At 54.9% G+C, this 24,859-nt stretch overlaps 1 protein-coding gene across 1 annotated transcript in view; it reads left to right on the forward strand.

The window, feature by feature from the left end:
• IGF2R (insulin like growth factor 2 receptor) overlaps positions 1 to 24,859 on the forward strand; it is a 102,244-nt gene that overhangs the window by 65,397 nt on the left and 11,988 nt on the right. Inside the window, 19 exon segments of the mRNA XM_070376983.1 lie at positions 1,027 to 1,222; positions 4,093 to 4,263; positions 5,019 to 5,162; positions 5,245 to 5,420; positions 5,673 to 5,760; positions 6,239 to 6,454; positions 7,197 to 7,327; positions 7,577 to 7,674; positions 10,906 to 11,042; positions 12,098 to 12,288; positions 13,935 to 14,061; positions 14,993 to 15,112; positions 15,392 to 15,648; positions 15,930 to 16,148; positions 18,454 to 18,603; positions 21,043 to 21,204; positions 22,490 to 22,697; positions 22,976 to 23,122; positions 24,233 to 24,467. Of these exon segments, the coding sequence (XP_070233084.1) occupies positions 1,027 to 1,222; positions 4,093 to 4,263; positions 5,019 to 5,162; positions 5,245 to 5,420; positions 5,673 to 5,760; positions 6,239 to 6,454; positions 7,197 to 7,327; positions 7,577 to 7,674; positions 10,906 to 11,042; positions 12,098 to 12,288; positions 13,935 to 14,061; positions 14,993 to 15,112; positions 15,392 to 15,648; positions 15,930 to 16,148; positions 18,454 to 18,603; positions 21,043 to 21,204; positions 22,490 to 22,697; positions 22,976 to 23,122; positions 24,233 to 24,467 (3,173 nt within the window).

Raw genomic sequence — 24,859 nt, forward strand, 5'->3', positions numbered from 1 at the left:
GGAACGGTGTCAGTAGCTTCGAGAGATACAGGGCCAACACAGTACTGTAAAGCCATTATTCTCCAATTAAAAGTAAAAAAGAAATACAGGGGTATCTGCTTTTTCCAAATTTGGATGCATCTAATTACGTTTAGATTTGATTAACAATTCAGGTTTGGGGAGAAAAATCAAATTTTAATTAATTTTTTGACAATAATGAATCATTTCTAAAATGTCTACTAGTATATAACTGAATAACAGTCTTTATCTAGTGTAAATGGATAAATCATTACATAAAAGGGGACCGGATAAAAGGTTAAATAACGTGCAGTTTTCTGTGTCATATCTTATGGATATAAACTTAGAGCAAGAATTTTCAGGAACATTGTTAGATTAGTATTAAGCAGGTTAGGAATGTGTGGGAATCGATCATGTTGGCAAATCTTACCTGTACTTTTTCTAAATGAAACGAGTTATGTGTATTATATAATACACATGTCTATTCACATATACCTGTAAAACACACATATGTATATTCACATATATCACATTCATATGTGACTTCATAAAGCCATACGAAGGTTTTTCCAGAATTTCAGAATGTTTAAAACAGTTTTTCAGAACATAAAACAGGTTTTTACACAACAAAAACCTTTTATTTAAATAAAAACAACAGGGGTATCCCATTATATTTACTTTTTAATGTGACTTCAGCCATATGTGCTTTTCCTATTACAATCAAAAATACTGCAACATTCTGGCTATATATATTGGCATATATTGTTGCATGCAGACTGTCTCATACATTTAAAGATACAGGGCTGTCTAAACCATTAGAGGCAGTTTATGGGCATTGCTGTTTGGGCTTTGGTTTTTGCCTTATGTACTAGCTTTAGGATTTAATTGCCCAGACGTGGCAGATTGGTCATTTGCGTGATATTGAAGAGTAGCAGCTGTTTGGCAGGGCAGGGTTTGCGTTGCGGGGTTGTGTCTGCGGTGGGTCACGCAGCCTGAGCTGGTGTGCGGTTCTCGCCCTCTGGCCTGCAGTTCAACGTGTGCGGTGAGATGCCCGCCTGTGGCACCCTGGATGGGAAGCCAGCTTCCGGCTGCGAGGCAGAAGTCCAGATGGACGACATGAAGACCCTGAAGCCGGGCAGGCTGGTGGGCCTGGAGAAGAGCCTGCAGCTGTCCACTGAGGGCTTTATAACCCTGAACTACACGGGGCTTCCTTCCCACCCCAACGGTGAGCTCAGATCCCTGTTGGTTTAGCGACTCACCAGCGTCCTGGTGGTTTTGTGACTGTCGACCTTTCCAAGAGTAACGTGCGCGTCCGTAGACGCTCCGGGTCTGGCTGCCCTCTGGCCTCACGTGCATCGTGCATGCCTGGCCTCCAGGGTGTTTCCCCAGCCCCTGAGTGCATTCTGCAGCCGGAGGGTCCCAGGCTGCTGGGTTCTGTTCACACCCGCAACCCCCAGCATCTTCCCCCAGCGGCTGCTCTGATAAGAAAGTGTTCACTTGGCCTCTTGTCCCCTGTTTTTCAGATATTGAAGTGATGGGTGAAGATAATAACAGTTTTGCCATCTTTACTGGGTTCTCATTTCTGTTCCTTCCTGCAGCTGTGACTGTAAACAGATAGTTGCTGTTTTGGTGTCGTCAGGTGTGATGCTGAGTGTGAGAGCCCTGGGGGACGGTGGTGGTGGAGTAGCAGCTGCCGTGCACGCGTGCTGGCCGCCGCCTGCCGGTCCCACGTGGAGGTGCTGTGTGTGCTGAACTGCTTGGTTCTCCACCAACCCCAGGCCCCTCATTCTTGGCGTATGTGCTTCTTAACCACCTCCTGGCGTCCCAGGTGATGAAGGCCCAGAAGGCCTCGCGCCCTGGACAGAGAGCCAGTACTGGGAGCCAGGTCTCTTGCTTCTAATCCTGGTTCTGCCGACAGACACATTTATTCAGTGTTGCGGATCAGAGGACCCCAGAGGTGCCCCCCACACACAGTCCAGGGCCATGCAGCTGGTAATGAGCACAGCTGAGGTCGGAACCCACGTGGTCTGACTTCTGGACCTGCGCACTTCTCACTGCACTGGGGTGGGCTCAGGAAGGGGCATCTGTGTGATGTCTGGTGCCCAAAATAACGGGCTGTCTGAGTCCATGTCAGAGGGAGCCAAGATCCGGAAGGGAGTGGGGATGGCTCTGCCAGTCTGCAGTCGTCAGCTCGTGCTGTGCACCCTGCCTCAAGCTGACAGATCCATTAACACACCGGGAAGAGGACTGTAGGGTGTTGAAAGGCTGATTTCAGGATTCCTGGGAAGGGGGCTAAAAATCAGGGGTCTTCTTAACTTCGAGGACAGAAGACCTGGGTCTGGGGGCTGCTGTTGGGTCTATGAAGGGTTGGCCTAGAAAGGGAATTGCTCTCATTATGCCTCATTTGTTGGGGAGGATTCAGACACAGACGGATGATTTTAGTCTGTTCGTAGAGCCCAGGGGGACGGGAATCCTTTGCTTTATAGATGTAAACTTTTTCACCTCTGGGTCCAAAGAGTCAGCTGCTCACTCACCTCAATATCCAAAAAGAAATGTGCTTCACTCTTGTTTTTTATTGATATTTTATTAAAAAAAATTTTTTTGGCCACCCTGTGTGGTACGTGGGGTCTTAGTTCCCCAATCAGGGATTGAATGCACGCCCTCTATGGTGTAAGTTCAGAATCTTAACCACTGGACCATCAGAGAAGTCCCTTCCGTCTTGTTTATAATTCTCTTTGTTTCCAGTTCCAGGGTACTGTTTAAAAATGGGATAGATTAGGCATCTATGTATCCTTTTTTGTGTGTCCTAATTTGGAAAATGACCCCACTGTTTAATAATGAACTAGATTAGACATTTATGTGTATGTGTGTGTATATATACATATATATTTTTTACCCTAATTTGGAAAACGACCCTTTGTCTCTTGCGGGGTTATCAGTGTGGTCGTGTGGCTGACAGCCGCTGACGTTTCTCTGCTGGGTTGGGATCCAGGCGCCAGCAGCCCCCCGGGGGTGCAGCGCACGTCTGACCTTAGAGCTGTGTTGCTCCAGGCTTGTCCCTCCCTCTCCCTCCGCTTCAGTGTCCTCCCTTGAAAACCAGGCATCTCTGGGGGCCACTGCGGGACTCAGTGACATGGTAATGACTCCGGGGCTCTTCCCTCCGTGGAGCCTCTGCCCACGCGGTCCCCTCCCGCAGGAGCCTCCATGTTGGCTGTGCCACCTCCACTTCCTCCCTGCCCGCCTCCCCAGTGGTCTGTGCTCGGCTCCGCAAGTCGAGTGATGTTCGAAGTGTTGGGTTGTATCACTCCTGGCTTAGACCACCCCCTCCTGGCTCAGGGTTCCCCGTGTGCCCAGAGCAGCAGCCAGGCCTGTCCAGTGGCCACGGGAGCCCTGCTGCTCTTGCTCGGGCCCCTCTGACCTCCTGCTCCTCGACCAGGCAGGCCCACCCTCCCCATCTGAGCCCTCGTCCTTGGTGTTTCCCGCTGCTCACGGCAGTCTCCGTTCTAGACAGCCAGGCGGTTCTTTTCTTCCCTTCTGCAGGGTTGGGGTCAGATGGCACCTTCCAGTGAGCCCAGCCATCGTGCCTTGTCCCCCTGCCAAACCCTGGGGTTTCTCAGCCCCATCCTGCAGTGTCTTCCTGCATTTCCATCTGTCCTGCCGAGGCTGCATGAAGTCTGCTCACTGTCAGGGCGCTGAGCAGCCTTGAGGGTCAGCTCCCAGGAGAGCGAGTTTTTTTCTGTTTCTCTCACTCCTGTGTGTAGTATGAATGTAGTAAACATTGTTGAATAAACCCTTGAAGGAGAGTGGTGGTTTTCTAGTGTTTGGGTGGATAAATGGATGTAGTGCTCTCATCCTTGGAATAGAGGAATGCCAAGACACCGTGCTCATGGTGTGAACCTTCCTTACGAGGGTCACTGTCCCAATGAGTGTGACCTCTTCTTAGCTCAGGTCCCTGGAACAGATTGGGTGCTGAGACACTGTCTTAGCAGATGAGCCTGGAGGCTCATGTCTGGGCACGCTGTCCCAGTGAGCCGTGTGTGTGTGGCGACGCTGTGGTCACTGCTGTTTCTCAACAGTCTGGCCTTCTGTTCCCAGGGAGGGCTGATGCCTTCATCATCCGCTTCGTCTGCAATGACGACGTTTACCCAGGGACACCCAAGTTCCTGCACCAGGACATCGACTCTAGCCTGGGGATCCGGAACACTTTCTTCGAGTTTGAAACCGCGCTGGCCTGTGTACCTTCTCCGGTAGATTGCCAAGTCACAGGTGAGACTGGTTGGAAGTGTGTGTGCGTGCCTGTGAGCATATGTGTGTGTATATGTGCGTGTGTGTGTGTTTTATTTTCAGGCAGCATGACATTTGTGTTACATGTTTCCCTTGAATGATGCTTAGAGTTGTAAAACTTCTCTTGAAGTGAATCTGGGTTCATGGTTTTGAGCTATCGTTTGGGATCAGAAGCTACTTACGAACAAAGAAGAAAACTAAGGGGGGAAAAATCAAGTGCACTGTTGGAGCTCCTTACTGGAGGGAGAAGAGGATAAGAGGATAAAGTTCTGAAAGGGGTCCCCGATTCTGAGCTGGATCCTCACTCTTTGTCGCGGCCCCCACCTCCTCAGCCGTGGTGCTCTGTTGTAACAGCTGGTTTCTTTGGTTGGTTGTTTCTGTGTTGGAATTAAAAGAAATTTTTAAAATTAGGAATCACTAAAGTTTTAATTAATTTTTTTTTACTTAAAAAAAGTTTGTCTGTGGCACATAGCGTGTGGGATCTTAGTTCCTTGCCCAGGGGTCGAACTCTGCATTGGAAGCGCCAAGTCTCAACCGCGGGGCCGCTGGGGAAGTCCCGTCGTGGCAGTTTTGAGCGTCAGGGCTGGTGCATGTTTCTGCAGGAGATGCCTGTCGGCTTCCTGTGGGTCTGCTCATTTCTGTTACGAGTGTTAAGTTCCTGCCTCCTTAAGGGGTTGAAAGGTGGTGTCCAGAGCTACCAGGAGGGCAGGGCTCTGCAGTGCTCCCGTGTATTTCAGACCCCGCCGGGAACGAGTATGATCTGAGTGGCCTGAGCAAGGCCAGGAAGCCGTGGACCGCGGTTGACACGTTCGATGAGGGGAAGAAGAGGACCTTCTACCTGAGCGTGTGCACGCCTCTCCCGTACATTCCCGGCTGCCACGGTGCGTGCCGTGCCCTAGACTCGCGTTCACCTGGCCTTCCTCCCCTCCCGCCACCTTCAACGCTGTCTCCTGGCCCTTGTAGGCACCGCTGTGGGGTCCTGCCTGGTGACGGAAGACAGCAAGTTGAACCTAGGCGTCGTGCAGATCAGTCCTCAGGTGGGCGCCAACGGGTCCCTGAGCCTCGTCTACGTCAACGGGGACAAGTGCAAGAACCAGCGTTTCTCCACCAGGATAAACCTCGAGTGTGCCCACACAACGGTGCGTGTCCGTGCAACCTCCTTTCCGCCTCCCCCAGACTCCAGGCCTTGCATCTGATGTTGAACTTGCCGGAGTGTTGGGGGGTTTTAGGCTGTTGATGGGATTGGACCAGAATGTCCTGGTCTGGTGTGTTTCCTGAGGGCTGTCCATGTACTTCTCTCATGGAGGTGAAGAGTTGCGTGTCCATCCTGCTACCTTCTGACTCCCTTCTTAAGTGGATGAGCATGTGCTGAGCGCTGGTTTCCGTTGCAGGGCTCCCCGACCTTTCAGCTCCAGAACGACTGTGAGTATGTGTTTCTCTGGAGAACCGTGGAAGCCTGTCCCGTCGTGCGTGCGGAAGGTAAGACCTGGCCCCGCCCACCTAAGTTGTGAAAGTTGATGTAGGGCGTGCTCTGATAGCATCTTAGATGTGAAGACTTGGGCGTGATCTCGAGACGCCTATGTATTTATTAGTGGATGGATAGCTTCTTGTCCTTGAATTTTCCACTCCACTCCATTGTTCCCTTCACCAGGGACATTTTCCTCCCCTGCTGGGTCGATGGGCTGTTGGCGTCTCACACTTGAGAGCGTGAACGTGAGGTTTGATTTTAAGTGGATCTTCCTTCCTCCGGTGACCTAAGCTTTTCTAGAAGACTGTGGGCAGCTTGTCTTATGCATACAAGCCAGAAGGAGAGAAGGTGGAAATGGTATTTAAGGCCTGTTTTAAGACAGTACTTAGCTGATTAAAGGTTGCAGAAGTTTTGCCTGAAGGGGTGTGTGTGTGTGTGTGTGTGTGTGTGTGTGTGTGTCATTGCCCTTCCCCTCTCACGTTCTTGCAGGAGACTACTGCGAGGTGAGAGACCCAAGGCACGGCAACCTGTATAACCTGATACCTCTTGGTCTGAACGACACTGTCGTGCGGGCCGGCGAATACACCTATTACTTCCGCGTCTGCGGAGAGCTGACATCCGGCGTCTGCCCAACCAGTGACAAGTCCAAGGTCATCTCATCATGCCAGGAAAAGCGGGGACCCCAGGGATTTCAAAAAGTGGCAGGTACTGTGGTTTTCTTCCTTCTCTTCTTGGAATTCCGTATTTAAGTATGGAATTCCACATTTAAGATGATAGATTATATCTTGTGTTTTAAGATCTAAAGACGGTATCTTTCTTGAAAAAGAAGTACATCTGCTGTGTCCTGGTAAAACAGCGTGTTAGCGATGTTTCTGGTTTCACAGGACACACGCTGACGCGTGTCGTTAAGAGCTTATTTCATTCTTACTTAGCGACACTGGTTAGTTCTCAGCTCATATTTCTTCTTTTTTATCCCAACTTTGGGACCCACTGGACTACTGGTAGGTGCTCTGGGGTGGTACTTTGTAGAACAGAGACGAAGGGCACGTGTCTGGTACTGGGCTGGGCCGTGAAACTGGTAGGGCAGACTGTCGGTCCTCACGCTCTCTCAGCAGCTGGGCAGGTGGTGATGCACTTACGACTTTTTTACAAATCATGAAGTAGCTGGCAGAGTGAGTCCATGGGCCTCCCTGAGGAGCCGGCATCCTCTGAGCTCATCAGGTCAAGGAGTGTCTGCGTGGCATCTATCTGTTGGTCTGTGGTCTGCGTGTCTGTTGGTCTGAAGGTCACGGCCTGGGGTGAGAGGAGGCCTGGTTCAAGGAGCTGGCGGGCCTGGCGTGCTTGGTCTTGTGGGGGTTTGTTCAGGGTATGCGATGGGCCGCGTCTGTGCTGACCGGCCGGGGCCTTCCTGAGCCCATCCTCACATCCCTGGCTGCTTCTTCGGCAGGTCTGTTTAATCAGAAGCTGACCTACGAGAATGGGGTGCTGAAGATGAACTACACCGGGGGCGACACCTGCCACAAGGTGTACCAGCGTTCCACCACCATCTTTTTCTACTGCGACCGCAGCACGCAGGTGGTGAGTGCACTCAGGGCGGGACTTCGCCCTGGCTTTGCTGCCTTGTCTTTCATAAAACGAGCCTGCTCTTACTGTCTCGTGCAACCTCCTGGTTAAACCTAGTTCAAGTGTGTGATTTACAGACTCAGTGTTCAAAACCTCGATCAGTTTTGTCTCAAGCTTAATGAGCAGGTCTGTCCCTTCCGATATGCGTCCTAAGCACCGGCCACCCAGGGTTTCCCGTTTCACATCTCGTCTCTGCCGTTGCAGCCCGTGTTTCTCCAGGAGACGTCCGATTGCTCCTACCTGTTTGAGTGGCGCACGCAGTACGCCTGCCCACCCTACGACCTGACCGAGTGTTCGTTCAAGTAAGTCGATGGGGCGTTGACTCTCGGGGGGCAGTCCGGTTTACACGGTAATACTTTGCTTCAATAGTGGCCTGTGGGGACGGGGAACTAGATTAGGTGAGTACTCTAGGCTTTAGTTCTGCATATTAAACTCTTGGATCGCTCTTGGCTTGGGTCCTTTGCTTCTTGGGTTTTAGGTCCTCTGTTCTGTATTCTTTTTTGTTGGAGTGTATCCTCCTGTACTGTGGAGAGGTTGGGTAGCAGAGGACCCATGCAGTGTCTGAAAATGCCACTGACTTGCTCTCAGATCTGATTAGCTGGGACTAGGATTACGACAGAGTCAAATTAGGTTTCCTTCAATTTTGAAGGCCTTGTCCCATTTCCAACAAGAACCATGCACATTTGGTGAAAAAGTTTGTTGCTCATCTTCTATGAGTTTTTACTCCATTCTGGAATATTTTCTGAATTTAAAAAAAACGATCCTTTGGAAAGTTTTATTTTAAATTTCACATAAGTCCTTCTAATTATCTCTGAGGATATGGATTCTAATTTTTGTTTTCTTTTAAAAAAATCTCATCACACTTTCCCTGAGTTATAATCCATTTTCTTTTAGTGGTTGCCTTACACATGTAATTTTGATTTAACAGGAAGCTAAAGTTGACCCATAGCTCTACCCACCCCTCCAACCATGAAATAATAGAGAATGTTTTAGCACCAAACACACTCTCCCAAACTCCACAGGATTGTGGTCTAGTGTTTTAGTTCTGACTTATTTTTTTCCTTCTCACATAAGTTGTAAGTTGTGGTTTTAAAAAATACTCATTGGTTGTTTGACTATATAAATTTCTTCCCTTTGCAAAGGAAAAGAAATATCTCTGTTTCTTTGGCTTACTCTTCCTTTTTGCATTGCGCCCTTTCCTTTCGACCTAATTTTCATTCTCTAAGTGCTCTGTTTGTATAATGCTACGCAGCATGCTTGTTTGCAGATTGCTTGCCTCTGGTCTCTGTTGGGGTAAGGAGTTTGTATCAGGATGTCCCACTTGGGACTGGGAAGGAATTAGTGCGTCTTCCGACGCTGGCTTCTCAGGCTGTTGGAGCTGGTCCTGGGGTCCACGCGCACCGTAACACTGCCTGGTGGTCCTGTACCAGTAGGGAGTGTGTGGCGTTAATCTTGGCCTTCATGTGAAAGGGCTCAGTTTTATCACCACTCACTTGGCACAGAAGCCCAGGTGAATGCTTCTGCGTGTGTGCACCAGCCCTTGGGAGGTGAGCCATCTCGGGTTGCTGTTAGAGAGTCTGGCCTTTCAGTCCTAGCTTCATTATCAGGTAGATAACCTGCCTTTTCTGTACATGTTCTCTTGGGTTTGTTCTGTGGTCTCAGTCTGTTTTGCTTACGCATGGCTTTGTTATTTATGTTGCTTGGAAGGGGGTACTTCCTAAAACTGAAGATGTATGCCTGTTACTCAGTTAGGAATATTTTCAGTGACTGCATTTTTGAAGGTTGCCTTTTGTTGAGGGCCTTTTATTAATCATATCTTAACTTCGCCTGTCGTATGCACTGTATATTTTAAGTGTCTTTTTTACCTGTTTCTGTACCGCATTCTGTTTCCGTGGATCCATTTCCCGTTAACTGGCTCTCTCATCAGCTGATGCGATCTGCTCTTCCACCTGCTCGTTGTCTTTTGATTTTCATGACTGAGTTCTGTTTGGTACTCTTTCTCATTTCTTCTCTCCACTCCACCCCCCTTTTATTATAGTTGCAGTTTCTTCTTTTAGGTCTTTAACCGTTTACAGTAAATCTCTATCCGTTCTATGGAGTTCTTGAGGATCAGCTTCTGCAAATGTCTGTCTCCCACAGATGCCGATGTTAATGCCAGCCCCATCCCTTCACTCATCCCATTAATGGTCCCTCAGCTTTCAAAGTACCTAGAGTTCTGTCTTCCAGAAGCAGCACCAACCCCCTCCGCCCCCCGTTTCGACCATCCCCGTCTCCCCCTGCATGGGTGCAGCGGCCCCTCAGTGATCCCCTGGCCACCGTGGACTGGCCCTGCACAGGGGTTAGAGGTCTTATTAGACGAGATCAGGTGTGTGTTCAGAGTGGTATGGCCGTAGACCAGAGTGGTCCTGGGAGGTTGTAAGTCAGCCCAGGCCAATGTCGTTGCGGCCCCGTGATGCGATGAAGCCCCTGTGTCGTTTGGAGCTACCAGCTGAAGTCGTCTGGTGGGCTGGAACACCCCCCGCCCCGCTGCCAGCCTCAGCTCCCACTGTGCCATGGCTCCTGTCTGCTCTGCTCCGTCCACACAGGGCCCCGTGTTTTCCTGTGGACACCCTGGCGTTCTGTGCCCCAAGCTCCTGGTTCCCACTGCTCCCTCTGCCCGGTTCCCTGTGGGGCAGGCTCTTCCGCATCATCCTAAGCTTATTCAGAGATGGCCTTCTCAGAAAGGCCTTCTCTGGCCACTGTCTAAAAATCTCACTTCCTCTTTCCCCTCCCAAACTTCATATTCCTTCCCTGCCTTATTTTTTCTCTGTACTCTGATTACCATCTGTTCTACTGTACATTAAAAAAAAAAAAAAATACCTGTGGCCTCTCCAGTCTTCATAGGATGGGCGATTTTTATCCGTTTCCATCAACACCACCCGCCTTTGGCATGTAGTTTTGAACAAGTGGCTGATTCTGGTCTCCCCAGGTGAAGTGGTGTCTCTGGCCGCCCTGTGTCCCCACCTGACTCGGGCCCCTGGGCAGGCTGAGTGTCTTTCTCAGCCTTGACTCTGCACCCGGCGGAGGGCTGACTCTCAGTACCTGTCCCTGCCTGGGGTTCGTGCAGAAAGTAAACTTTCTCCAGGGAGGTCAACGCCAGCTGCATTTACTTCGGGAACCGCTGGGGGCCTCGGGCTTGTTCAGCAGGTGGCCTGACCGGGATGCCCTGGGCGCCGCGTGTGTCAGCCGTCTGTGTACCCCTGTCTCCTGACTGCCCTCAGCAGGGCGCGCACTTACACTTTGCTTTTTCTGTTGTTGTTGAGTACATAATCTCGTTGCACCAAGGCTTGGCGTTTCCTGAGCTCAGGCTGTGTCGTTGCTGATTCCGCCTGGAGCTGGAGACCCCAGGGGTCAAGTCCAGCCTCTGGTAGGGTCTGGTGCCCTGGGTGTCAGGAGTACACTCCTCCTGTGCACTGAGCCTTTCCAGCCGGGGTGCTCAAGCCTGAATCGGAATCCAGCTGCACCTCACCAGGGCGCTTTTTCCTTCCCTGCAGAAACGAGGCTGGGGAAACCTACGACCTCTCGTCTCTGTCGAGGTACAGCGACAACTGGGAGGCTGTCACGGGCACAGGGTCCACCGAGCACTACCTCATCAACGTGTGCAAGTCCCTGTCCCCGCAGGCTGGCTCAGGTGAGCGGGGGGCGCGCGGGCTCGGGGCTCGTAGGGAGTTTGTGGGGGAGAGAGGGAGTCAGGACGGATTCTTCGAAGTCATGTCACTCTCTGACATGGGAGTCGGGACACATTAGCCCGGAAGTGGAAGGAGGACTTGCGGGTCTTGATGACCAGGCCCTGGTGTGGTCCAGGGTAAGTCAGTGCTGAAGGCGTGCTGGGAGCGTGAGGACCTGTTTGAAGTGTCAAGAGACGGAGGTAGTGGGAGGTAATCACGGTGGTGGGTGGTTCTCAGCCAGGGCAGGAGATTGGAAGGCGGCGAATGGCCATGTGGCCACACACCCTTTGTATTTACTGACAGTAAAGTGGGTGGGGGTCCTGGTACGATGCACCCAGACCCTTGGTGCCAGTGATGAGGCGAGAGCTGGTTGGACCCAGGGGACCAGGAGCAGCAACCTGGAGTGACCCCGATGCCCCCCTCGGCCTGCTGGGGTCCTGCAGACGGAGCTTGTTCTGTCTCCCTGGCAGGTCTATGCAGCCCACTCACATCCTGAGTGATTTTTCTCTGCTGCATGCGGTGTGGCCGTGGCCACTTCCCTGTTTTGTGTGCTGGCCGCCTGGTGACCCCACACTCTCAGTCCATGAAGTGGGGCCCGCCCGTTCTTTCCCCGGGCAGGTGACTCAGACATTTCCAGGACTGGGGAGTTGGCGCAGTTCTTGGTGACTTCTGAAATAAAGATAGCACGTGGACATAGGCCATTCACAACGTCCCCTGGGCTCAGTCTGGGTGTTCTCAGCTTCATCCCATTTGGGGGTCAGAAAAACTGAGGCTGTCCTGTCCTGAATTCTCCTGACTCTCCACATCTACCCCCCCCCAGTCCATCTGCAGTAAATTAATGTTTCATGCCACGAGAGCTCGTGGTGTCATCAGCATCTGACTTAAACAATGGGAACCACTGGTATTTTGGAGTGATTGTTAGAGTCAGAGTGTCGCGTGCCAGACGTTAGGTGCCTTGTGAGTCCTGGTCTGGAAAGCGGCCAATGGTCGCTCTTAATCGTCTCTGCTTGTGCTACAGATCCGTGCCCTCCGGAGGCGGCCGTGTGTCTGCTGGGCGGCCCCAAGCCCGTGAACCTGGGCAGGGTGCGGGACAGTCCTCAGTGGAGCCAGGGCTTGACCCTCCTGAAGTACGTTGATGGTGACTTGTGTCCAGACCAAATTCGGAAGAAGTCAACCACCATCCGCTTCACGTGCAGCGAGAGCCACGTGGTGAGTGACCCAGCTGTGTCCACCCTGGCGTGGGTCCTGAGTCAGCAGGACTGACGTCTCACTTCCTTCGGGTGCATGGTGAAGCCCTCAGGGTGACCCGGCCTAACAGGGGACGCAGGCAGTGCGGCCTTGGGCCTGTGGTCCTGGGTGCCCACCCTGGCAATTCAACTTCCAGAGTTAGGGGCTCCCCTGGTGGCTTAGTGGTCGAGGATCTGCCTGCAATGTGGGAGCTGCGGGTTCAGTCCCAGGACTGGGAAGATCCCCTGGAGAAGGGAATGGCTACCCACTCCAGTATTCTCGCCTGGGGAATCCCATGGACAGAGGAGCCTGGCTGGCTACAGTCTGAGGGGTTGCAAAGAGTCCGACATGACTGTGTGACTCATCATTGTCAAAGTCTGACTCAGCCCCCTGGAGGCTGGAGAGAGAACTGCCGTTTGCCAGCCTGCCCCTCATCTTCGGGGGTAAAAACGGCAGGTCGGCAGACCTGGTTCCAAGCCAAGCTCTCCCGCTTCCTGACCGTGCACCCCAGTCCCTTCATCCCTCTCAGCTGGTCACCCGTTACCAACACGAGCTCCGGCGAGGGTAGAGAGGAGAGACCGGAGGCTCCGGGCCCCGTTGCTGGCTTGTGGTTGGTGCATGAGAGCCGGAGTCTTGTCTCATCTCTGGGCAGTCCCTTCCCCAGAGGGTTGGTCTGTGCAGTGTGGAGGTGGGTGCAGAATTAATTGTCTTCCTGAACTGTTTTTTTTTTTTACTGTGGGGACAAGTCCATCTGCGAGATGAAGGTGCTTTTGTGGGAGATGTGGGTTGTGGCTATGGGCCATGAGGACAGGCTGAGCTAGCCCACTCAGTGTCATTGTCTAGCTGCGTGTGGCCAGAATTGGTGGTGGGGGAGCCCCAGGGAGAGCCTCCTGGGGGCCTGAGGCCTGCCCCCCTGGACGGGGTGGATGCTGAGGTTCTCCTCTGGAGACTATGCGGAGGCTGAGCCTGGACCCCCAAGCTCCTGGGGTGCAGACACTCTGGGCCCCCATAGACTCCCTGTGTGACTGAGCGGAGAGGCTCATGGCTGAGCAGGACAGTTGAGGGGCCCCAGGGGGCTCTGCATGCGGGTGCCCGGGTCTGGGTTATCTGGGGAGAAGGGTCCTGCTGCACCAGGCTGGCCTGAGCCACGTGGACGAGGCACGTCCGGAAGGCGGGGAGTCTCCTCGCCTGGGCGGTGCGGGGTCGGTCGGTTCTCAGTTGTCACTAGTCCTGGAGGCGCTTCCCCTTTTGTTCCCGTAACAAACTTCAGTTCCGGTTTTTAGAGCATGACCGCGGGTTTCCTCATTCATGACTCATGGTGGCCCTCTGCTCATCCTTTGCCTGCCCGTCCCCTGCGCCCCGTCTCACTGCTTGGCTGCAGGGACACACCCCTGGCCCCTGCGTGGATATCAGGCCTCGTCTCGTCCGTGTGTGTCAGGGCCCTCGGGGGCGTCTCCGGAGCAGACACTGACCCCTTGCTTTTTCTGAACCTGCCTCTGTCCCACGAAGACCCCGGGACGGATGAGTCACAGGCGGCGCAGGGGAGCTCCTGTTGACGGGGGTCGGCGCTGTTCCCAGGTCCGCCCTGTGGCCCGTTGGCAGCCGCCTTTGTCTTTGCTCGTTTCTAGAACTCCAGGCCCATGTTCATCAGCGCGGTGGAGGACTGCGAATACACCTTCTCCTGGCCCACGGCCGCTGCCTGCGCGGTCAAGAGCAACGTGCACGACGACTGCCAGGTCACCAACCCCGCCACGGGTGAGTGAGGGGCCCCGCCGGCCTCCCCGCCCCGCCCCTGCAGTGAGGGACCCCGCCGGCCTCCCCCACCCCGCCCCTGCAGTGAGGGACCCCGCCGGCCTCCCCCACCCCGCCCCTGCAGTGAGGGACCCGCCGGCCTCCCCCACCCCGCCCCTGCAGTGAGGGACCCCGCCGGCCTCCCCCGCCCCGCCCCTGCAGTGAGGGACCCCGCCGGCCTCCCCCGCCCCGCCCCTGCAGTGAGGGACCCCGCCGGCCTCCCCCACCCCGCCCCTGCAGTGAGGGACCCCGCCGGCCTCCCCCGCCCCGCCCCTGCAGTGAGGGACCCCGCGGGCCTCCCCTGCCCCTGCAGTGAGGGACCCGCCCACCCCACCCCCGGCATGATGAGAGGCCCCGGATGAGGTTGAGAAGCAGGCAGTGTCCTATCTGGAGGGTGCACGTTGGCCTTTTGTGCCAGTTCTGCGGGCTGCTGTTGACTCGGGACTCTCCTTCAGTGGAGGAGACGGCCAGTCCCCCTGAAACCTGTGCTCCCACTGCCCCTGTTTCTGGGGTTGTTGGTCCCTGGCTCTTGGCTTGTGGAGCTGGAGTCGATCTCCTGTTCCCTTTCAGGGTTAATCTGGGTGAGGTTGGAGGGGCACCCAGGGAACTGCTGAGTCTCAGCACTGGGAACACAGGGTGCTTCTCTGGCAGCGGGAAGTGCTGTCTGGGCCTCCCCAACTTCCCCCCACCCCGAATCACAGGAGCTGCTGAGGCCCGGCCCCAGGAGGACGCCCACCTCCCCCCAGTACTCTCTAGCGGGTCAGGAAGGTTCTCAGGGCCGAGCCGGTGAAGGGGGCAGATTCATCACGAGGAGTCCGGGGCCTCATGGCCCGTGGGATCTGTGTCTGAGCAGGTGGGTGAGGGGTCACTGTGTCCCACCGCCCACCCCGTGCAGGACACCTGTTTGACCTGAGCTCTCTGAGCGGCCGGGCCGGCTTCACCGCCGCCTACAGCGAGAAGGGGTTAGTCTACCTCAGCGTGTGCGGGGACAACGAGAACTGCGCCAACGGCGTGGGTGAGTGCGGCCTGCCCTCCACGCTCCCCCTCCAGCGAAGAGATCAGATGCCTTCATCGGCAGCAATCCTCTTGGGGTCAGGGCGGGGGCTGTGAGGGGGTGATTTGTAACCATGGGGTGAAGTATTAGATGTGTAGCATTTGCTGAAATTGGGTAGCACTACCAGGAGTGCAGGCTGTGGCTTGCAGCATCTGGGTCTGCAGGAAGTACGTTATCAGGAAGCAAGTGCTTTGGGTCCCTGACTGTGTGTCCTTCCCACCGGCTCTGCGCTGGGCACAGGGGCCTGCTTTGGGCAGACCAGGATCAGCGTGGGCAAGGCGAGCAAGAGGCTGACCTACGTGGACCAGGTCTTGCAACTGGTGTATGAGGGCGGCTCCCCCTGCCCCTCCAAGACCGGCCTGAGCTACAAGAGCGTCATCAGCTTTGTGTGCAGGCCTGAGGTCGGGCCCACCAACAGGCCCATGCTGATCTCCCTGGACAAGCGCACGTGCACGCTTTTCTTCTCCTGGCACACACCCCTGGCCTGCGAGCAGACGGTGAGTCCGGGGCGGCCCAGCCCGCCCAACCTAGGGGCCTTCCACTTCTCCCATGGGTCCTGGGGCACCCCACCCGCTTCTCGTCCACTCCCGTGGCCCCGATAACGCTTGGTTCAGAGTGCCCGATGCTAAATAAAGCAAAACACGTGGTGGGGGGTGGTGGTTGATCCACCTTTAGTGCGTTTCTCGTTCAGCCTAAATCCTCGCGGTGACTGCTGGTCAGTGGTCAGGAGCTCAGTTGTTGTAGATGCCAACCCAGAGGTGTGTTTCCCGTCTGATAGACCGAGTGCTCCGTGAGGAACGGCAGCTCCCTCATCGACCTGTCCCCACTCATCCACCGCACCGGGGGTTACGAAGCATACGATGAGAGTGAGGACGACCGCTCCGACACCAGCCCCGACTTCTACATCAACATCTGCCAGCCGCTCAACCCCATGCACGGGTTGGCCTGCCCCGCCGGCACGGCCGTGTGCAAGGTTCCCGTGGACGGCCCCCCGATAGTGAGTGTGGGGCCCGAGGGCAGAGGTCGCCCCGCAGGGGGTTTCAGCAGCACCCCCAGCGTGTCGTGTGTCTTGCTGTCGGTGGAGAGTCTTCAGGCAGAATGAATGGGGACGTGAGCTGGGACTCTGTGATTCTGGGTCCGCCAGGGGAAGAGGAATGTGAGGGTTTGTGCATTAAGCTGTCTCTTGTTGTGATAGAAGGTACGGGAGAAAATGTGAACACGTGTGCGGAGAGACGGCATTTTTATATCAGGTCAGAAGTCCCCAAGGATGTTGATGGAGCTTGGTGTCTGCTTAAGTGCGGGTCTTGTGTCATGAAAAGCTTGTGAAATACAAGCATGTTCTTTGGTAAATGAGTTTATTATTAAGGGCATAAGCCAGTTGGCTAACAACCAAGCATTCTGCCTTGAAAGCTTCGGTGTACGCCAGCATTTCCCAGCGTAGGTTTGGGCCTCTCCAAACATCGCCTTCACGAGTTCATGTTTTGCGCAGTGCTCAGCGTGTGTTATTTGAAGTGAAATGCACCCCTGGAGTGGGCTGTTTCCTGCTTGTTTTAACTGTGAGTCTGGTCCCGAGGGACTGAGGTGTCCTTGTAACAGGAGGACATTACCGGTGGTGCAGGTAGGGAAAGACGTGGGCAGCAGTTGGGGACGTTGGCCGTGATGTGAGCTTGACCAGAGCGTGGCTGTGTGACGAGCGCGGGGCCTGGACAGTTGGTGTTGGCAGGAAGTGCTTGCGGTCAGCCTTCCCGGCGGTAGCCGGGAGCCGTTTTCTCCCATGTGGCTACCTTCTTCCAGGTTTAAAAATAATAGAGGAAGTTCTCTAACCAGAGAGGGTGGTGTGTCATCGTGGCCTTAGCGTGGTGAACAGAGCATGTTGTGTGGCTTCATTCACACACTCACTTGCACACTCATCTCTCAGACACCACACACATACTCGTCTCAAACACACACTCATCTCAAACACACCACACGTACACACTCATCTCACACACACACAATCTATCACACACCACACACAGTCCTCTCTCACACTGCACACTCATCTTTTACACACCACACACACTCATCTGACACACACTGCACACTCATCTCTCACACACCATATACACACACTCATCTCAAACACATACACTCTCATCTCAAACACACACATACACACTCATCTCACACACACAGACTCATGTCTCACACACTACACACACACTCATCTCACACACACTGCACACTCATCTTTCACACACCACACACACACACTCGTCTCAAACACACTCATCTCTCACACACCACACATACACTCATCTCACACACAGCACACACACCACACACTCATCTCACACTCATTTCTTACACACCACACACACATACTCATCTCTCACACACCACACTCATCTGACATACACACTCATCTCTCACACACTTACCACATACACATCTCTCACACACACACTATACTCCTCTCACACACACTTATCACACACATACATTCGTCTCACATATGCACTCATCTTACACGCACACTCATCTCTCACACACATAAACACACATATACATACACACCATTCCTGGCCAATCACATTTCTTTGATTTGTGTGTCTATTTGCTCAAAAACACTGGCTGAGCGGCCGGTGTGTGCCAGGGCCGAGCGAAGCCGCAGAAGGTGGTGGGGGTGTGAGTGTGTGCTGTGTGCACACGCCTCGGTGCCGCTGAGGGGACGGGGCAGCCATGTGGGTTCCAGCCTCCGGCCGGCAGGTCAAGAGCCTGAGCAGCTTTCCGGGTGTGACCTGAGACTCCTGTTGCCTAGAATCTTTGAAAGTGGACCCTGAGTAGATGCCTTGGTGATAAATTTGTCCCTTAGTCAAGTGTTAGTCTCTCAGTGGTGTCCGACTCTGCAACACCATGGACTGTAGCCCTCTAGGCTCCTCTGTCAGTGGGATTCTCGAGGCAAGAACACTGGAGTCGGCTGCCATGCTCTCCAGGGGATCTTCCCCACCCAGGGATGGAACCCAGGCCTCCTGCACTGCAGGTGGGTTCTTTACCATCTGAGCCCCCAGGGAAGCCCCACCCTGAGCAGAAGCACAGCCACTGTTGCTCATGTAGTCGATGCCCACCGGCAAAGTGAGGTTTCTTTTTTGTGCCTCACTGTCAGGACTTTTCACGTGAGCCGCTGGTAACACGGTTTCTTTAGGTGCTACTTGTCCTCAAAACTGAGGACGTGCAACTTTTGTAACTTCTCCGTCAGCCCTTACTCCTCTAACCTGGGGAACGATTACCTTCCTGAAACGTCATCTGCTTTCTCTGTTCAGGATATTGGCCGAGTGGCAGGACCTCCGATCCTCAATCCCATAGCCAACGAAGTTTACTTGAACTTTGAAAGCAGCACTCCTTGCTTGGCGGACCGGCACTTCAACTACACCTCACTGATCACGTTCCACTGTAAGCGGGGCGTGAGCATGGTAAGTGGGCACCGGTGTATGAGGCATCGGTGTGCGGGCCGGCCGGCCAGAGCCGGAGGCCCTCGAAGCCTGCCTCGGACGAAGGCTGCCCGTGTCCACAGCGCCTGCCTCGCGCTGTGTACTGTCAGTGGTGTGTGGAATCACTGCAGGCCCTCAGTTTAGCAATAAGTGGGCCCCCCCGGAGTCACCAGGGCAGATTTGGCACAAGGAGGCTTGTTGTGATAAATGCTCGAGCAAAGAAGTAGCCTTCACCTTTGCCTGGGAGTGAAAGAAAGTGTTAGTCATCCAGTCGTGTCTGACTCTGCGACCCCACGAACTGTTGCCGGCCAGGCTCCTCTGTCCGTGGGATTCTTCAGACAAGAATACTGGAGTGGGTTGCCGTTCTGTTCTCCAGGGGATCTTCTTGACCCAGGGATTGAACCCGAGTTTCCTGCATTGCAGGCAGATTCTTTACTGTCTGAGCTCCCTGCCTACCATCACACTAAAATGTCAACTTTGGTTTTCTCTTTTTAAATTTTAACATTACTGATTTTATTCTTGTTGGGAAGTCAGACATTTTGGCAGCTGTAATCATTCGGATATAATTCATATTTCACAAATTAGCAAATGAAAGAAGAGCTTTGGGATAAAAGTATCAGTAGCTATGATAGTGTACCATCTACTTTTAAGGAGGCCATTGATTTTCCTTTTATCTGCAGTTAAAAAACAGCTTCCTTTAAAAAAGAGCGCTGTTTTGTTGTAAGGAGTTTTGTGTAAGTTTTCTCTTGCCCTCCCTCTGGGAACAGGAGATAAACCATTGGTTTGCGGCCCCCGTTTCGTGATGATCTGGGAGGGCTGCCTGACGTCACGTGGCCCTGCAGAGGCAGGGGTCCCCACCTCTGCTCCACCGGACAGCTCTGTGCTGGCGGCCTGGGTCTCAGCCCCCTGTGCTGCCTGTTTATTTTGTATTAGAGTATAGTCGTTTAAGGAATGAGGATGAGATGGTTGGGTGGCATCACGGACTCAGTGGGCATGAATTTGGGCCAACTCCGGGAGACAGTGAGGGACAGGGAGGGCTGACGCGCTGCGATCCATCGAGTCGCAAAGAGTCGGCCACGACTTAGTGACCGAACAGCACAACGGCATAGCCACGAACAGTGTTGTGATAGTTTCGGGTGAACAGCGAAGGGACTCAGCCAGACACATACATGCATCCATTCTCCTCCCAAACTCCCTTCCCATCCAGGCTGCCACTTAACGTTGAGCAGAGTTTTCTGTGCTATATAGCAGGTCTTTTTTTGGTTATCCATTTTAAATATAGCATTGCGTACGTGTCTGTCGGAAACTCCCTTCCCCCATACTTGTGCTTTTGAAATTCCTAAATTCTGGAAACCTTACAAGTCCTTTGATGGGAATGGGCGACGTGGGTGAGTGGATGGTGGCAGGAAGTGGCTCACGGCCGCCTTCCCAGGAAGGGCTGCCATCCTGGGCGTCTGCGTGGAAACCTCACAGCTCCTGGACCGACATGTCGCCTCCGTTCACACATTGCCGGGCGGGAGGGGAGTCCCGAATGACCGAGGTGTGGGCAGCCATGATCCGCTAGCCCCTCTTGTCTCTGCACGTGCGTTCGCGTGTCTTGCGGGGGGGGTCTGGACGCATGTCCACAGGTGCCCCCCAGACTCGCGCTAGGTCTCAGAGCGGTGGAGTGCTGAGAGCGATGAGTGTTCAGCGGGGCTCAGAAGCAGGGCATCTCACGCTGCATGTGCGGTCCAGTTCAGAGAGACATTTGATGAACTCTGCTTCCCCTGCATTTTTTTATCTTCAGTGGAAATACTTCCTCCGTGTACATTAATAGAAAAACGCATTCTCAGCAACAATTAATGAAATTCTTCATCTGTTTTTATGGCTGCCGCTGAACGAGGGAGGGGAGGCAGTGAGGACGTTGATGGATATTTATTTAGATACTTGGCCTGTGGAATGTCCGGCTGGATTGTGTCTCGCCCTCAGTATAAACATCCCCTCAGTCTCCAGAGACGTGGGTGGGGACAGCCCCTCGAATGTACAGGAAACACTTGCTCCCTCCTCTGCCGCCGGAGACTCTTCAGTGTCTCAGGCTTCCCTGTCGCAAAGTTTAAAGACCCACCCCCACCCTTTCCTCTGAGCTGGTGGTCTGGAGTATTGGCATGCTAAGTGCAGGGACACGGGCCTGGGGGCGGAGGGGAGTTGGGTGCAGGCAGGCCTGCCTGGTGGGGCTGCTGCTTGCTTGCCCGTGGCGAGGATGGTGGCTCCCTGCTCTCGGAGAGAGCCCACCGTGGGTCACCCGGGACCCCTGCTGGTCTGGGAGCATCTCTGAGCCCACAGCGCCTGGGGCAGGGGTCTCCAGCCCTGCGGGGGGAGCGGGGAGGTTACTGTACTTGTTAATCCACGTGGATTTCACACCTGGGCCCCCCTCCCAAACAGGGAACGCCAAAACTGCTGAGGACCAGTGTGTGTGACTTCGTGTTCGAGTGGGAGACTCCTCTGGTCTGTCCCGACGAAGTGAAGACGGACGGCTGCTCCCTCACGGACGAACAGCTGTACTACAGCTTCAACCTGTCCAGTCTCTCCAAGAGCACCTTCAAGGTAACGCCGTGCCCCAGAGCCCGTGACCTCGGGGCCCCTGCAACCTGGCGTCACTCTCAGGCTCCTCTGTGTGTTATAATGCGGCCTCCGTGAGCGCTGGAGAACCTGCAGTCCTTCGTGCACTGTTGGGGTCTGGGGGACAGATGGGGGTGGTCCTCACTCTGTCCCCGGTGCGGGCTCGGCCTGCCAGGGGCGCTGGATGGTGTGCTAACCGGTCACGGCTCGTACCCTCGCTGTGCCCCATGGTTCAGAGTGAGCCTTTCTCGTGGGCTTGGCAAGGATTCATTCATTCAGTGAGGAGGGTCACATGGCCTGTTCCACGCAGATGGAGAGCAGGAGGCTGCTCAGGGCCGTGTGAGTGACCATGTGCCTGAGGGGGCGGGGCTGGCAGAGCCTATGTGGCTCCACCTCTGCCTGCCGCCCAGAGACCACCCCTCAGCCCCGACCTGAGACACATTTGGGTGTCAGGGGCTGGTCTCGCCCCAGGCTGAATGTCGGGAGGCTGTGCTTCAGAGGCTGGGGCCCACATTCCTGTGACATAGACGTTACAGAGTCACACGGTTATGGACCAAGCCATCCCTGAGATGTAGATCTTATGAGTCGCACGGCTGTGGACCAAGCCATCCCTGAGATGTAGATCTTACTGAGTCGCACGGCTGTGGACCAAGCCATCCCTGAGATGTAGATCTTACTGAGTCGCACGGCTGTGGACCAAGCCATCCCTGAGATGTAGATCTTACTGAGTCACACGGCTGTGGACCAAGCCCACGAGATCCCGGCGCCTCCTGCGTGTGGCAGCCGGGGAGCGGTGAGCTCTGAGTCATACGCCCAGGTGCCAGCCCTCTGGCTCCCAGAATAAGAGACCTTGCCTGGGTGCAGGCCCCCAGGACGGGTGTGCAGCAGCTTAGAGCCTGCAGAGGCGGGGCGGCCAGGGAGAAGAACCGTGTTCAATTAGGTCGTGGCTGCTCTGTGCTCAGTCCCGAGTCTTCAGCACTCTGGGGTTACTGGCAGGAGACGTGGCTTAGGGTAGGGGGCAGGCAGCTGGAGGCCCGTGGGAGCATGGTCTGCAGTGCTGCACCAGGAGGCACGGCCTTGGTGAGGGGGGACGTGCCCGGGAGTGGCCAGGGCATCGCGCTCTGCAGGGGGGGACAAGGAGGGTGAGCTCTCAGGCAAGTGCACGGCCCGTGGACAGAGCTCCGCCTTCCTGCTCGTGCCCCCCACACCCCCAGCGCTGGCCTTGCCCCCCCTGGAGACCCAGTCACAGCGCGGGGCGGTGTCTCCGCAGGTGACCCGAGGCCTGCACACCTACAGTGTCGGGGTGTGCACCGCGGCCGCAGGCCTGGACGAAGGAGGCTGCAAAGACGGTGCTGTCTGCCTGCTGTCCGGGAGCAAGGGGGCGTCTTTCGGGCGGCTGGCGTCCATGAAGCTGGACTACAGGCATCAGGACGAAGCTGTCATCCTGAGTTACGCCAACGGAGACACTTGCCCTCCGGGTAAGTCTTTACGAGCGGGCGGAGTGTCTGTTCCCAGTAGACAAGGAATTAGACACGGCAGCAGGAGGGAACTCAGGAATGGCGCTCCAGATGCCATGAGCCCCAGCGCACGAAACGGCCCATCCTACAAGCCCTGGGTGTGAGTGCTCAGGCCCACAAACCATCAGTCAGTTTAGGGGGGCTTCTCTCGGGGAATCCTTGTTCGAGGTGACCGCCCCTGGCCGGGCGCAGCTGACGCGGTGTGGATAATCGGGGTCACTCCGATTTCCCCTTCCCAGAAACTGAGGACGGCGAGCCGTGTGTGTTCCCCTTCGTGTTCAACGGGAAGAGCTACGAGGAGTGTGTTGTGGAGAGCAGGGCCAGGCTCTGGTGCGCGACCACCGCCAACTACGACAGAGACCATGAGTGGGGCTTCTGCAAGCACTGTAAGTGGACACGCCGGGGCCCCCGCTGGCCGGTGCGGTAGCCCTGCACCTGGAGGTTCTCTTCCTGGACTGTCCACGTTAGTGGCAGCGCCTCTGGTGCATGTGGTGTTTTCTCGCCGGGGCTATTTTCCATAAAGAAAAGTCATCAATTGCTCTGTGGGGCAGGGTGACAGATAGGTGTGGGGCGGTCAGCTCTCCCCCTCCCCAGCTCCAGGGGCTCGTGTCCGCATGCCAGTTTTTTCAGCACCAGTGGCTCACGTCCACGCTCGTTAGAATTGCTGCTGTCCCAGGTCTGCAGGGCCTTTTCTGCAACCGTCCGCTCTACAGTGGGCTGTGCCGGGCAGGGGCGGGGTGTGGGGGGTCTCAGTGCCCTTGCTGCCGTGGAGAGAATGGACCCACGAGAGTCCTAGTAACACACGGGGCACAGACAGATGTGAGTTCTCAGGGAAAGTGACGGGACAACTGCATGACAAGTTGTTTAGTTCTTGTAAGTGGCCATGGAACAGAATGATACATGTTAAGGAATTAGGGCTTCCCTGTTGGCTCAGACAGGAAAGAAGCTGCCTGCAATGTAGGAGACCTGTGTTCAATCCCTGGCTGGGAAAGAGCCCCTGGAGAAGGGAGCAGCAACCCACTCCAGTATTCTTGCCTGGAGAATCTCATGGACAGAGGAGCCTGGCGGGCTGTAGTCCGTGGGGTCACAAAGAGCTGGACACAGCTGATCGACTAACACACACACACACACACACGAGGAATTAGAAACATTAAGTCTACAAGGCACTACTGTAGCCTTCTTTGGAGGCTTATTACGAAAGCATCTTTTTCCTGGTAGGTTAGATGACATATTTTCAGCTTATCACAGGATTCTTATTATCGTTATCATTCATACTTTAATCAAGTAATACCTGTTTGAAAGGAATTGTACTGTTGCTGTGGGGTGGCTAAGTGCAGAAGGGGAACTTGGTCCTAATTTGAGGGTGGAAATGGGAATGAAACACAGCAGGAAATGGGGAACGGCTGGGGATGGACAGCACCCCTCAGCGCCAGCGCCGCGGGGGCAGGCATCCCAGCCGGGCGGGGGGCCTGACGCTCGCCTCGCGTGCCGCCCAGCCACCAGCCACCGGACGTCCGTCATCATCTTCAAGTGTGACGAGGACGCCGACGTGGGGCGGCCCCAGGTCTTCAGCGAGGTGCGCGGGTGTGAGGTGACCTTCGAGTGGAAGACGAAGGTGGTCTGCCCCCCGAAGAAGATGGAGTGCAAGTTCGTCCAGAAGCACCGGACCTACGACCTGCGGCTGCTCTCGTCCCTCACCGGCTCCTGGTCCTTCGTCCACAACGGAGCCTCGTGAGTACCTCCCCCTACCAGCCTGCCGGCTGTGTCCGTCGCCCCGACGGGGCGAGTGTGCAGCGCTTCAAGCTCCGATTCTGAAGGTGGGACAGCCTCAGGCCTCTGCTCGGGCAGGCCTGGTGCATTCCGGGGGGTTTGGAAGCAGAGGCAGCTAAAGCCAGCCTTGAGATCCCAAAGCAGCTGGTGAGCAGCTGTGGGCCTGATGGAATCAGGCGCAGTTTGCTTCTTGTCTGGGATGCTGTCCGTGTTGGGCTTCCCTGGTGGCTCAGTTGGTAAAGAATCTGCCTGCAATGCGGGTGACCCAGGCTCCATCCCTGGGTCAGGAAGATCCCCTGGAGAAGGAGATGGCAACCCACTCTAGTATCCTTGCCTGGAGAATCCCAAGGATG

The sequence above is a fragment of the Bos mutus genome, chromosome 9 (assembly GCF_027580195.1).
Source record: "Bos mutus isolate GX-2022 chromosome 9, NWIPB_WYAK_1.1, whole genome shotgun sequence".
In the NCBI taxonomy this organism is placed as follows: Eukaryota; Metazoa; Chordata; class Mammalia; order Artiodactyla; family Bovidae; genus Bos; species Bos mutus.